At 44.0% G+C, this 14,893-nt stretch overlaps 1 protein-coding gene across 2 annotated transcripts in view; it reads left to right on the top strand.

Moving 5' to 3' along the window:
- Positions 1-14,893, top strand: part of LOC112257878 (polypeptide N-acetylgalactosaminyltransferase 10) — a 173,661-nt gene that overhangs the window by 146,044 nt on the left and 12,724 nt on the right. For both annotated transcript variants that reach the window (XM_024431801.2, XM_024431800.2), the window contains exons 5-7: positions 9,782-9,967; positions 10,166-10,349; positions 13,529-13,646. In XM_024431801.2, the coding sequence (XP_024287569.1) occupies positions 9,782-9,967; positions 10,166-10,349; positions 13,529-13,646 (488 nt within the window). The remainder of the gene's footprint in view (positions 1-9,781; positions 9,968-10,165; positions 10,350-13,528; positions 13,647-14,893) is intronic.

Below are 14,893 nucleotides of genomic sequence, written 5' to 3'. Positions count from 1 at the left end.
ACTCCCCCTTGGATTTCTTCACATTTTGTGACAAAGTCGGATAAAAATGTTTTTTTGTTTTGTTGTTGTCGATCTACACAAAATACTCTGTCAATGTGGAAGGTTCTTTTTTATTTAAAGATTAGTTGGAAACACCTTTTGGCAACAAGAGTCTTCTTGGGTAAGTCTCTAAGAGCCTTTATTATTTTCAATATTATTTTTCAAGCTCTGTCAAGGTGTTGATGGTCATTGCTAGACAGCTATTTTCAAGTCTTGCCATAGATTTTCAAGCAGATTTAAGTCAAAACTGTAACTTGGCCACTCAGGAACATTCACTTTTCTTGGTAAGCAGCTCCAATGTAGATTTGGCTTTGTGTTGTAGGTTATTATCCTGCTGAAAGGTGAATTTCTTCTCCCAGTGTCTAGTGTAAAGTAGACTGAAGCAGGTTTTCCTCTAGGAGTTTGCCTGTGCTTAGCTCCATCTCGTTTATTTTATCCTGGGAAAAAAACTCCCCAGTCTTTGAGGATTTCAAGCATAGCCATGCCATGATGCAGTCGCCACCATGCTTGAAAATAAGCAGGCAGTCAGTGTTGTTTTGGATTTGCCTGAAACATAAGGCTTTCCATTTAGGACAAAGTGTATTCCTTTGTCGTGTTTTTGTTTCAGTATTACTTTAGTGACTTGTTGCATACAGGATGCATGTTTTGGATAAAAATAATTCTGTATGTTTGTATTCTTTTCACTCTGTCATTTAGGTCATTATTGTAGAGTCACTACAATGTTATTGATCTATCCTCAGTTTTCTCCCATCACAACCATTCAATTCCGTAGCCATTTTAAAATCACCAATGGCCTCATGGTGACATCCCTGACAGTTTCCTTCCTGTCCTGCAGCTCAGTCCAGAAGGATGACTGTGTCTTTGTCTGGGTGGTTTAATACCTCATCCACAGCAAAATTATTAACTTGACTATGCCTAAAGAGATATTCAATGTCTGTTATTGTTACCCATCTACCAATCACTGCCCTGTGTGGCTTTCAAAAAGCTCCCAGGTCTTTGTAGTTGAGTCTGTGCTTGAAATGTAATACTTGACTGATATTGTACAGATATTACAGATATTATGTGTATTGGGGGGGACAGAGGAAGTGGTAGTGAATTAAATCACGTCAACCCATATTTCAGTCCATTTAATTTATGTAATTTGTTAACCCATATTTTAATCCTGAACTCTAATTTAAGGGGTGAATAGTTATGCAACAAATTTCAGTCCCACTTTGTAATGCAACAAAATGTGTAGAAATCCAAGGTGAGTGAATACTTATAATACCCACTGTATGTACGCATGTAAAACAGCTTTTAGTTTTCACCCTGTAAGTTTTTTACTGTGGTGTCAGATGGAATAACTCAGTAATGTGTCTGCATCTGGGCACTTCTGCGAGAGAGGGAATGCAGAAGAGGAGACACACACAGGAGAGTGGGAGAATCGGATGGATTTCATTACTGGCTTGCTCAAGTATATTGAAGAGACAGGATATGGGACTCTCCTCTGTGGCTGGAAGAGGGAGGTGATGGTTAGTGTGAGGAGAGGTTTGATGGAAATTTGCCTTCAATCGCCTTAATCCATAATGAGGGCCTTAATGTGAATTTGATGTAATCAGTGTCGAGTTAATTCAGTTGCACATAGATTGTGTTTGTCTTTCTGTTACACACTGACCTTGAAGCATGGGGCGAACGGAGAACAACCAATTCCATATACGACATGTTATATTATCCAGTCAGAATGGCCAGGTGGTTGTAAAAGAGAATGTTCTCTGTGAACTGAATGTAGGCTTCCGTTTAACTCACCTGGATTGATTAAGTGGTGTTGCTACTGCTTTGAAAATATATTTGAGATCGGGAGAAACGTGTTGAAAAAACACCACTACCAATAACCTTCTATGCGAGAGTAGTTCTTAAGGCTATTTATCTACGCTCTAAATTACATTTCTAAAGGAATGCTTAAATATCTTTTGTCACAATTTAACCGATCCTCTTGGTATTATAACATTGCCAATATGTTAATTGTCTTACTAAAGATACTCACTGAAGAGTGAAGACTACAAATGAAGTGATTTGAGTCCTGTGCTGTAGAAGTCTCTCTTTTTTAAGCATTGACAGTAAAATAATAAGGTCTCGAGGGATTAGTATGGCCATGACACAGGGCTCTACAGTGCTACCATTTTGGTCGCATATGCTCATAAATTTCCCTGTGGAAATCTAATTAGCATAATGAAAAACTCCCCATAAAAATCCATCAGTTTAAGCTAGAGGTATGTTTTTTTGCATTGGATGCGTCTCTGCACCGTATCCGCCGATGTTGCACTTCCACATCTGCGGTGAAAGAGCTAGAGTGGTGTTTGTCAGACCATGAGACTTCCTGAAAATCAGTCTTACAAAATCGTCTAGTGTTTCTTCTATGGAAAGATGAGACAATCAAGAACATAATGGTATTCTCCATTTTGCTCTACGACGCCCACAAGTGTCTTGGGAATCGTCTGAAGTTGGTATCGTCGATCTGCTAACTTCTGTCTGGTGTGTCCGAAAAGTTTGGGCTACGCACTAATAGACTCTCACAAACACGTTGGTTGTTTTGCTCTATGTCATTTTCATGACTAATCTGAAGGTCCCCGGGAACCAGTTGAAAAATGTATGAAGGTATACTGTGCATTCAGAAAGTATTCAGACCCTTTCGCTTTATCCACATTTTGTTACGTTACAGCCTTATTCTAAAAGGGGTCTGAATACATTCCGAATGCACTGTAGCTTAGTAGCTTCGACTGTTTAGGGCCAAAAATAAGGGGTAAATTCATGTAAAAAAATATATATATATTATATACAGTGGCAAGAAAAAGAATGTGAACCCTTTGGAAATGCCTGGATTTCTGCATAAATTTTTTATACAATTTGATCTGATCTTCATCTAGGTCACAAAAATAGACAAACAGTTTTCTTAAACTACACACAAACAAATATATGTTTTTTTATGTCTTTATTGAACACACTGTGTAAGCATTCACAGTGCAAGGTGGATAAAGTATGTGAACCCTTGGATTTAATAACTGGTTGACCCTCCTTTGGCAGTAATAACCTAACATTTTCTGTAGTTGCAGATCAGACCTGCACAACGGTCAGGTGGAATTTTAGACCATTCCTCTTTACAAAACTTTTTCAGTTCAGCAATATTTTTGGGATGTCTGGTGTGAACTGCTCTCTTGAGGTCATGTCGCAGCATCTCAATCGGGTTGAGGGTCAGGACTCTGGTGTGCAAAAGAGCAGAAAATTAAATAAAATAAAAACCGTATGGGGATGAGGTAGGTAAATTGGGTGGGCTATATACCGATGGACTATGTACAGCTACAGCGATCGGTTAGCTGCTCAGATAGCAGATGTTTAAAGTTGGTGAGGGAGATAAGTCTCCAACTTCAGAGATTTTTGCAATTCGTTCAAGTTGCAGGCAGCAGAGAACTGGAAGGAAAGGTGGCCAAATGAGGTTTTGGCTTTAGGGATGATCAATGGGATACACCTGCTGGAGCGCGTGCTACGGGTGGGTGTTGCTATCGCGACCAGTGAACTGAGATAAGGCGGAGCTTTACCTAGCATACTTGTAGATGACCTGGAGCCAGTGGGTCTGGCGATGAACATGTAGCAAGGGCCAGCCGACTAGAGCATACAGGTCACAGTGGTGGGTGGTATAAGATGCTTTAGTAACAAAACGGATGGCACTGTGATAAACTGCATCCAGTTATTGGAAGCTATTTTGTAGATGACATCGCCGAAGTCCACGATCGGTAGGATAGTCAGTTTTACTAGGGTAAGTTTTGTGGCGTGAGTGAAGGAGCCTTTGTTGTGAAATAGAAAGCCGATTCTAGATTTGATTTTGGATTGGAGATGTTTGATATGAGTCTGGAAGGAGAGTTTGCAGTCTAGCCAGACACCTAGGTACTTATAGATGTCCACATATTCTAGGTCGGAACCATCCAGGGTGGTGATGCTAGTCGGGCGTGCGGGTGCAGGCAGCGAACGGTTGAAAAGCATGCATTTGGTTTTACTAGCATTTAAGAGCAGTTGGAGGCCACGGAGGGGGTGTTGTATGGCATTGAAGCTCGTCTGGGGGTTAGATAGTACAGTGTCCAAGGAAGGGCCAGAAGTATACAGAATGGTGTCGTCTGCGTAGAGGTGGATCAGGGAATCGCCCGCAGCAAGAGCAACATTTAATATACAGAGAAAAGAGTCGGCCCGAGAATTGTACCCTGTGGTACCCCCATAGAGACTGCCAGAGGACCGGAAAACATGCCCTCCGATTTGACACACTGAACTCTGTCTGCAAAGTAGTTGGTGAACCAGGCAAGGCAGTCATTAGAAAAACTGAGGCTACTGAGTCTGCCGATAAGAATATGGTGATTGACAGAGTCGAAAGCCTTGGCCAGGTCGATGACGACGGCTGCACGGTACTGTCTTTTATCGATGGCGGTTATGATATCGTTTAGTACCTTGAGCGTGACCGGCTCGGAAACCGGATTGCACAGCGGAGAAGGTACGGTGGTTTCAAGATGGTCAATGATCTGTTTGTTGACTTGGCTTTCGAAGACCTTAGATAGGCAGGGCAGGATGGATATAGGTCTGTAACAGTTTGGGTCCAGGGTGTCTCCCCCTTTGAAGAGGGGGATTACCGCGGCAGCTTTCCAATCCTTGGGGATCTTAGATGATACGAAGGAGAGGTTGAACAGGCTGGTAATAGAGGTTGTGACAATGGCGGCGGACAGTTTCAGAAATAGAGGGTCCAGATTGTTAAGCCCAGCTGATTTGTATGGGTCCAGGTTCTGCAGCTCTTTCAGAACATCTGCTATCTGGATTTGGGTAAAGGAGAAGCTGGGGAGGCGTGGGCGAGTAGCTCCGTTGGCCAAGGTTGGAGTAGCTGGCCAAGGTTGGAGTAGCCAGGAGGAAGGCATGGCCAGCCGTTGAGAAATGCTTGTTGAAGTTTTCGATTATCACGGATTCATCGGTGGTGACCGTGTTACCTAGCCTCAGTGCAGTGGGCAACTGGGAGGAGGTGCTCTTGTTCTCCATGGACTTTACAGTGTCCCAGAACTTTTTTTGAGTTAGAGCTACAGGATGCAAATTTCTGCTTGAAAAAGCAGGCCTTTGCTTTCCTGACTTCCCTGGACAGTTTCATATCGCAGGGACTATTCGATGCTATTGCAGTCCGCCACAGGATGTTTTTGTGCTGGTCGAGGGCAGTCAGGTATGGAGTGAACCAAGGGCTATATCTGTTCTTAGTTCTGCATTTTTTGAACAGAGCATGCTTGTCTAAGATGGTGAGGAAGTTACTTTTAAAGAATGACCAGGCATCCTCAACTGACGGGATGAGGTCAATATCCTTCCAGGATACCCGGGCCAGGTCGATTAGAAAGGCCTGCTCGCAGAAGTGTTTTAGGGAGCGTTTGACAGTGATGAGGGGTGGTCGTTTGACCGCGGACCCGTAGCGGATACAGGCAATGAGGCAGTGAACGCTGAGATCCTGGTTGAAGACAGCGGAGGTGTATTTGGAGGGCCAGTTGGTCAGGATAATGTCGATTAGGGTGCCCATGTTTACGGATTTAGGGTTGTACCTGGTGGGTTCCTTGATGATTTGTGTGAGATTGAAGGCATCTAGCTTAGATTGTAGGACTGCCGGGGTGTTAAGCATATCCGAGTTTAGGTCACCTAACAGAACAAACTCTGAAGCTAGATGGGGGGGCGATCAATTCACAGATGGTGTCCAGGGCACAGCTGGGAGCTGAGAGGGGTCGGTAGCAGGCGGCAACAGTGAGAGACTTATTTCTGGAGAGATTAATTTTAAAAATTAGAAGTTCGAACTGTTTGGGCATAAAGTATGAAAGTATGACAGAACTTTGCAGGCTATCTCTGCAGTAGATTGCAACTCCTCTCCCTTTGGCAGTTCTACCTTGACTGAAAATGTTATAGTTGGGTATGGAAATCTCCGAATTTTTGGTGGCCTTCCTAAGCCAGGATTCAGACACGGCAAGGACATTATGGTTGGCAGAGTGTGCTAAATCAGTGAGTAAAACAAACTTGAGGAGGCTTCTGATGTTGACATGCATGAAACCAAGGCTTTTTCGATCAGAGGTCAACAAATGATGGTGCCTGGGGACATGCAGGGCCTGGGTTTACCTCCACATCACCCGAGGAACAGAGGAGGAGTAGGATGAGGGTGCGGCTAAAGGCTATCAAAACTGGTCGCCTAGAGCGTTGGGGACAAGGAATAAAAGGAGCAGATTTATGGGCGTGGTAGAATATATTTGGGGCATAATGTGCAGACGGGTATGGTGGGGTGCGGGTACAGCGGAGGTAAGCCCAGACACTGAGTGATAAGAGAGGTTGTATCTCTGAACATGCTGGTTATAATGGGTGAGGTCACCGCATGTGTGGGAGGTGGGACAAAGGAGGATGGTAGGGGGGGTCTGCTCAGACTGAGGCCGGTTGAAGGCACAGCGGATGGAGTATTCGTCGGCAGACCAGTCGTGGTGGTCGACAGAGAATCCAAGCCAGATGGCGAAAGAGGTATTGTAGAATTTAGTTTGCTAGCAGGGAGATGTGCCTGGCTCACGGCTAACTGGTACTAGCTTTGTGGCAGTGGCGTTAGCCAAGGTCCAGAGTTTACAGCAAGGATCCGGTGGAGTATTGGGCTCTAGCCGTGTATGAGTGGGGTTCGGGTAAAAACAGGGCTGGCTGTGCAGAAGGTAAAAGCCGCTAGCAGTGGCTAACAATGACTAAACAGCTTGTAGCTAATTAACTGGTTAGCTTCTGGAGGTTCTTGAATGTATTATACAATTAAAAATAATAGCGATTCCATATCACATTGGGTGAGGCAGGTTACCGGAAGGTATAATCAAATTAAAAATCGAAAAGAGATTGAAAATAAATATGGGTCCAGTGAGTGGTTGGGCTGGCTGTGGACACAGCGATTCAGACTGTTAGCTTGTTAGCACAGGCCTGCTAACAGTTAGTAGGCAGGGGCTAAACAAGCTAGCAGTTAGCAGACCGGGGCTAAACAAGCTAGCAGTTAGTAGACCGGGGCAGGCTAGCAGTTAGCAGGCCAGGTTAGCAAGCAAGCAGATAGCAGGGGCTAGAAAGTTAGCCTTTGGGGGATGTCGCAATGGGGTTAAGTCTGTTTTTGCCTCTTCATGCGGTGACGTCGATAGACCGGTCGTGGAATTAGTAGGGTTCCAAGTAGCTCTAGGTAGCTAGCAGGCCTAGCTGGTTAGCATAATGGGCCTTCAGCGGGCGTCGCGCCTGAGGGGCCTTTTGGAGTCCTCGGGCAGATTATGTCGGTATTCCAGTCGTAGGGGATCTGCGGGGTTCCATGCCCCGTACCGGCTGTAGAAGAGGTCTGGATATTGTAGCCCAGGAGTATGCTTCGGTGGTAGCACAGGAGCTCTGGCCGGACTAGCTTCAAGCAAAGTGGATGAAAACGCTAGCCAGGAGAAGTCATCCGGGGTTGCGGTTAGCTAGTTGTGAAGATCCAGATGAAAATGTTCAGTTTGCGGTGGGAATCCGGGGATAAAAATAATAGGTCCATTATGCTCTGGTTAGAGTCACATTGTTTGAACTGGCAAGAGCTATTCGAGCTGAAGATTAGCTGATGACCGCTCGCAATGGTTTGCTGACTGATAGCTGGCTAGCTTCAGTTGAGGGATTCCAGATCCGAAGTAAATATAGATACTTTAGGGGAAAAAAGCAGATCCATGCTACATTGGGTGAGGCGGGTTGCAGGAGAGTATTTAGATGTTGAGGTTTAGCAAAATATTTTAAAAGATATGCAAAGAAAATATGTTAAACGATATATACAAGGGACACGACAGAACAAAGACATCTGACTGCTACGCCATCTTGGCTCTTTTCTGGGCCACTCTAGAAGGTGTATTTTCTTCTGTTGTAAATCAACAACAGAATGGCTTCTTCTGTGTTTTGGGTCGTTGTCCTGTTGAGCTTCAATTTGCAGGCAGATAGCCTAACATTATTTTGCAAAATGTATTGATAAACTTGGGAATTCATTTTTCTGTCGATGATGGCAAGCTGTCCAGGCCCTGAGGCAGCAAAGCAGCCCCAAACCATGATGCTACCTCCACCATACTTTACAGTTGGGATGAGGTTTTGATGTTGGTGTGCTGTGCCTTTTTTTTCTCCACACAGTGTGTTCCTTCCAAACAACTCAACTGTAGTTTCATCTGTCCACAGAATATTTTGCCAGTAGCGCTATGGAATATCCAGGTGCACTTTTGCAAACTTCAGAAGTGCAGCAATGTTTTTTTTTGGACAGCAGTGGCTTCTTCCGTGGTGTCCTCCCATGAACACCATTCTTGTTTAGTGTTGATGTAGACTCGTCAACAGAGATGTTAGCATGTTCCAGAGATTTCTGTAAGTCTTTAGCTGACACTCTAGGATTCTTCTTAACCTCATTGAGCATTCTGTGCTGTGTTCTTGCAGTCGTCTTTGCAGGATGGCCACTCCTAGGGAGAGTAGCAACAGTGCTGAACTTTCTCCATTTATAGACAATTTATCTTACCGTGGACTGATGAACATCAAGGCTTTTAGAGATCCTTTTGTAACCCTTTCCAGCTTTATGCAAATATACAATTCATAATCTTAGGTCTTCTGAGATCTTTTGTTCGAGGCATGGTTCACATCAGGCAATGGTTCTTGTGAATAGCAAACTCAAATGTTGTGAGTGCAGCTCTAACTAACATCTCCAATCTCGTCTCATTGATGATTAGACTCCAGGTTAGCTGACTCCTGACTCCAATTAGCTATCATTAGACTAGGGGTTCACATACTTTTTCCAACCTACACTGTGAATCTTTAAATTATGTATTCAATATAGACAAGAAACATATCAGATCAAATTTGATGACCAATTTATGCAGAAATCCAGGTAATTCCAAAGGGTTCACCTTTACATTTTCTTGCCACTGTGTATGTGGATATGGATATAGATGTAGATATATCTATATAGATATCTACATAACTATTTCCTGATCTTTTTTTATCACTCAGATATAGGACACACACTTAAGAACAAACTTCCTTTAGATTTTTTCAGGAGACTATCTGTTGGTCCATTTTGTGAATCTGTTATTTAATGCGTTTCTATGGCCTAATAGCAGTAAAGCCAAAATTAATGTTTCATCAAAAAAATGATTTATTTTATTTTGATACTTCAAGGGTTATTAAAATTCAATAATCAAATAGCAAAATGAGCCGTTGTAGAACCCCCTCCCCCGGCTTAGACTGTAATGGATTAATACCTAGAATATTTTTCAGTGTACTCCTACATTTCTGTAATATGCTCCTACATTTTTCAACTTAGGAGCACATGTGCTCCTTGTAAAAAAAAAAATCGGCATCAGAGCCCTTTGACATGTTTGTTGAAGCAGCTGTCCATGTCTGTTATGCCTATAGACTTTTTCTTTATATTCATGTGAGGAAGCATGCTTTTGTAAGCACTCACTGCAGCAGTCGAAGGTCTTCTTTGGCCATGTCTTTATGCACACCGTTCCTCATTAACCACTCTCCAGGCGCATGTTAATCTTTCCTTGTCCACAAAGCACCTGAAAGAAATCTGTTTTCATATGTGTGTTTGTCCTTTTGCGTGGATGGATGTGTCCTCCAGGGCTCCTGGAGTCCTTACTAAAGCGATGCAGTGTGAATATGTGTGTCTGCATGCATGTTCTGTGTGTGTTGTAACTCGTCTCTCTCCCTGTAGAGCACCTTAAGGCGTCTCTGGAGGAGTACATGGTGAGGATGCCCAAGGTGAGGATCTTGCGCACCAAGAAGAGAGAGGGGCTCATCAGGACACGTCTGCTGGGGGCGGCAGCCGCCAAGGGAGAGGTCATCACTTTCCTCGACTCGCACTGTGAAGCCAACATCAACTGGCTGCCCCCGCTGCTTGGTGAGTCATTCTGTTCGAACACACTGAGCTTTGCTATGGAGTTGCTTTCTGGTCATTCTGTGGTAGATGAATATACTAGAATATAATTACTGATCTGTACAATGTGCCCATTACCTTGTCCAAAGGGGGGACATTTCACGTTAACCCTGATGTTTGTTTGACTTTGGCCGTGTACCTCTTTCTCTCTCGCTCTCTCAGACCGTATCGCCACAAACAGGAAGTCTATTGTCTGTCCGATGATCGACGTGATCGACCATGACAACTTTGGTTACGAGACACAGGCCGGTGACGCCATGCGAGGAGCGTTTGACTGGGAGATGTACTACAAACGCATCCCCATCCCCTCTGAGCTGTCAAAAGAGGACTCTAGCGAACCCTTCGAGTGAGTATTACTGGACCAGACAACACATCAGGGCCCAGCAAATCAGCACATTGGGGGGATAAAAGTCAAGTCCTTGCTGGTGTGAAGGACTCCATGGCTACTGGCCTGTTAGACAATATGCTCCCCTCTTTCATTGCAAGATGAGGCTTCCCTCAACTAAATTGTGACTCTGAATATTCATGGTCGATTAAATGGGATTCTAATTCTTACAGTGATACAGGATAGCATGATGAAAATCTGAGTGATGGAGGGAGGGGTGGAATAGGAACGACATGGCACCAGTGAGGGAGTAACGTCGGATGAGCAGACCTATTTTGATAAGTGCTTTACATAAAACATCACTGTCTCCACGGTTACCTTCCTTATCTGTGCGGTGCAGCCTGCAGGTTCACGGTTGTTGACTGCCAAAGACTTCTACCCTTTTGAATGCTCCAAAACAGAACCATTTGCCCTTGGATGATTAAAAAAAGACTGAACTTGGCTGTTAACGTTCTAGCTACTTCAGGATTTTTCCTAATGCTTGGGAAGCCCCGGAATGCTCTGAGCTTCCAGCCTCCCACTTTCTGCCCTGTTACCTTGATTGATCATCCTAATGGAGGACCCAGATGTGTGCCTGCCTGTCTTCCTCCCTGTCCGGCTCTCTCTCATGAGTCAGTGAAATGTCAAACGTTTCTCCCCCCTCCAATATCAATCCAGTGAGGGTTCATCTCTGCCTCCAATTTAGAGATGGAGGGGACCACTGGTATCCATGACAGCCCATGGCGTTCATGCGGGAAGTGTGTGTGTTGCCAGGGCCTGTTCTGTTGGGAGGGCCTGTAATGTGAGATGGAGACAGTAGTGTGTCTCATTTGGACACCTTGTTGCCTGTTTAATTGTCTCCCTCTGACAGCCCTTCCATTCAGGGACACCTCTCCAGTGTGTCCCCTCAAATCCTGTCAGCCTTTACGGGCTGTCGATAAACACTACATTCATCATTACCTGTCTGCAACTCTGACTTATTAGAACCCGTCAGATGAGTTTGAATGTCCAGAGAGTGACAGAGGTGCAAATGACTACCCTTTTCGCCCCAAATGGATACACACATAATTAATACTTAGCCAAATGTGAATCTCTGTCACACACACACACATTTTGACCTGACTATGTACACTGAGTGTACAAAACATTAAGAACACCTTCCTAAGACTGAGCAGCACCCCCTTTTGCACTCAGAACAGCCTCTATCCGTCGGGGCATGGACAGTAGCCCGTCTGTTGCTCTACACAATTTGTGTCAGCCTCCTTTGTCCTCTCATCAATTACCCATTTTCGACCACTGGCCTGCCGTTAACTGGATGTCCTTTGGGTGGTGGACAATTCTTGACACACATGGGGAAACTGTTGAGCGTGAAAAACTCGGCAACATTGCAGTTCTTGACACACTCAAACCATTGCGCCTGGCACCTACTAGCATACCCCGTTCAAAGGCACTTAAACCTTTTCTTTCCCATTCACTCTCTGAATGGCACACATACATAATCCATGTCTCAATTGTAACCAACCGCCTCGATTCAGTCTTATGTATAAAAATTTGAAATTGTGTTTTTTTTACGTTGGATGGAAGCAGACAGAGCTACAAAATGGTATATCATGCACGGCATTTAAGGAACAATGGGAAAGTAATTCTGCTTTGAAAGTCCATAAACTTGTAACCTCACTTTTAAAAAACTGCCTTTTTAATGTTTTGGTACCAACTGGAGAGCTCTTTGTCTACATCTATTCAGCATCGTTCACACCCTCTTATTAAGCTTTAGCCCAACCCATCTCTTTAAGGGTTGATCCGAACATTCTGACCTCACATCGGCAGGTAGTTAATCAACCAGGTTCAATGTTAGCTAGCTAACATTAGACTATAACTAGCCAAGCAAATGTCTGAGAAACTAATAATAAGCTCATACACGTAACGTTAGCTAGCGAGCCAGCCAGCTAACTTTAGCTCGCTAGCTAACAGTACACTTTAACTTGAAATGAAAATGACTTTGTCAAAATTATAAATGTGTAATATCTGAAAATGTAGCTAGCTAGACTATCTTACCCGTATATATCGTGGTTGAACGCTTCTCTCTGTCACGGATGCCATGGTTGCCCAGTTTGAAGAATGTAATCCGGAGACCGGTGTTTTCTCCTTACCTATCATACTCTCATTCCACTGATTTCAAAACTCGGTCCTCCAGAATGTGGAGACCAACACTTATGCAGTTCTACTAAACAACATATTTTTGAAAAAGCCCCGTTAGACAGGATTACCTACACATACTAACCAGCTCAAATAAACAGAAGCATGCTAATATATGGCAGACCAATCCGAACTCATCTCTCAGCATGTCCAGCCCACTCATTATCTCAGCCAATCATTGGTAGCAGGAAGGTTGCTGTTTTTTTTCTGTGGCTAAACCAACTAGGCTCGTAATTTTGATAATTTTATTGGATTTACAGATGGCATACAAGTTTGTTATTAAGGCACATGAATTACATTCCGTTCAAGTGGCGATCGTGTGAAGTAGTGACCTTCGACATACGCCTAGTTTCCTGAAACGGGTCACAATTGTCTCGAGGCTTAAAAATCCTTCTTTAACCTGTCTCCTCCCCTTCATCTACACTGATTTGAAGTGGATTGCGACATCAATAAGGGATCATAGCTTTCACCAGGATTCACCTGGTCAGTCTGTTTTGTACACTCTGTGTACATCCTTGGGGTTCACAGCAAGACTTAGGCCCTGATTTTCATTCAAAGCCACTTGAGGGAAGCGATCCTACAGTGGAGCTGGAGTGTCATTGTTTCCTGTTATGCATTGAGTATGACACACATTATGCCAGTCAGGTTCAGCCGTGGTTGATGGTTTAATTGTTTCTGTGTTGTTCAGAGAACCCCCGGGAAAAGCTGAGCCTGGTGCACAACTCTCAAATTGAGTCTAGTTGCGTTATAAAGCCTTCGTCTGGCACAGTCTATAAAGACTACTGTAAGGCAGGCCTGCCATTTCCGCCACCTTTCCTCACTGATTTACACACTTTTTATTTGTATATCTTCCTGTCCTTTTGGCTGGTCTGAAACCAGTGATTTGATTTAAAGGACAGTGTCATCATGTTGGGGTATGAGTGTGACCGGTATTGGCATTTTATACCCCCCCTCTTGTCCTTGAGGTCTCCTGTGATGGCTGGTGGACTCTTCGCCGTGGACAGAAAGTGGTTCTGGGAGTTGGGAGGATATGACACAGGACTGGAGATCTGGGGAGGAGAGCAGTACGAGATCTCTTTCAAGGTAAAACGCCACAATGACACTGGACATTAAGACGGTTTTGTTGTTTTTGGAAAGATTACCTTATTGGCTTACAGCTGGGTTCTTTTAAATTTTTTTGTCCTGGAGATGCACAGGGTGTGCAGGCTTTTGTTCCAACCCTAGTACAACTGTAACACTTCATAATAAGTTGGTCCCGTGTGGCTCAGTTGGTAAAGCATGCCCTTGCAATTCCAGGGTTGTAGGTTTGAGTCTCACTGGGGACAAGTACAAAAATGTATGCACTCACTTCTGTAAGTTGCTTTGGATAAGAGTGTCTGCTAAATGGCAAATGGGTAAGATGCCTAGTTGAGTCAGGTAGGTCAGTGCTGGGCTGGAACAAATGCTTGCACATCCCGTAGTTCTCCAGGACCAGGGTTGAAGTACACCAAATCTCACCACCAACAAGCTGAAGCCCCCGCTGCCTAGTTTTATCAGAAGCCCATTAACTAACGAGCTCTAAGGCAATGGTGGAAGTTGGTATTTAGATTTCACCTCGTGGTCCAAATCTGCTCTGCTTCGCCGAGAGCTCCTACATCCATTATACTCAGAAACCATATTAGATTATGCTTTAGAGTTCTGCCTCACTATGAATTATTCCATAGGATAGCCATTTATTATGTGGACTCGTACACATATAAAGCACTAGTCTCTCCATTGTCTCCAATCCCCAGCCCTCCTCTTCCCCTTTGGAGCTAAAGTGTTTTGGAAAGCTCATCAAAACAATTTAATTGTGGTTTTAAAGCAAGGCTCTTGCAGACTCACTTATATTCAGCTCAGTGGTACTGCCAGTCTAAGTAAAGTCTGCCGAAAGTCAGTGGCACTCCTCTGCTTGGCCTAATAAAACATGAAACCCTGGGTAAAGTTTGGAGAGGGTGCAGCTCAACCCATCCTCTCATCCTTCCTCTCGTCAAATGAAAGGTTGATTCGCCGTCTAGTCTCTTGACAGATCTCAAGCCTGGTCTGGGAATAGGACGGAGACCAAAATGTTAAAAGCAGCCCAGAATTCACTCAGATCATTCTGTAGCCTTTTACCGATGTAATGCTGTGACTCCACTGTTGGAATGCAGAGAGAAACTGATATAAAAGGATAATAATACCATGGCAGAGACAAGAGAATATTCTCTTTGTTGCTGTCAGATGATACTTTGGTAATATAGCCAATGAAAAGACATGCACTTGTCCTGGCTGACTTGCACTGATTTTGCTGATAAACACTTTGTTGGGGGGAA

The sequence above is a fragment of the Oncorhynchus tshawytscha genome, linkage group LG09 (assembly GCF_018296145.1).
Source record: "Oncorhynchus tshawytscha isolate Ot180627B linkage group LG09, Otsh_v2.0, whole genome shotgun sequence".
Lineage (NCBI taxonomy): Eukaryota > Metazoa > Chordata > Actinopteri > Salmoniformes > Salmonidae > Oncorhynchus > Oncorhynchus tshawytscha.
The sequence above is the reverse complement of the archived record's forward strand: the minus strand, read 5'-3'. Positions and strand labels throughout refer to the sequence as shown.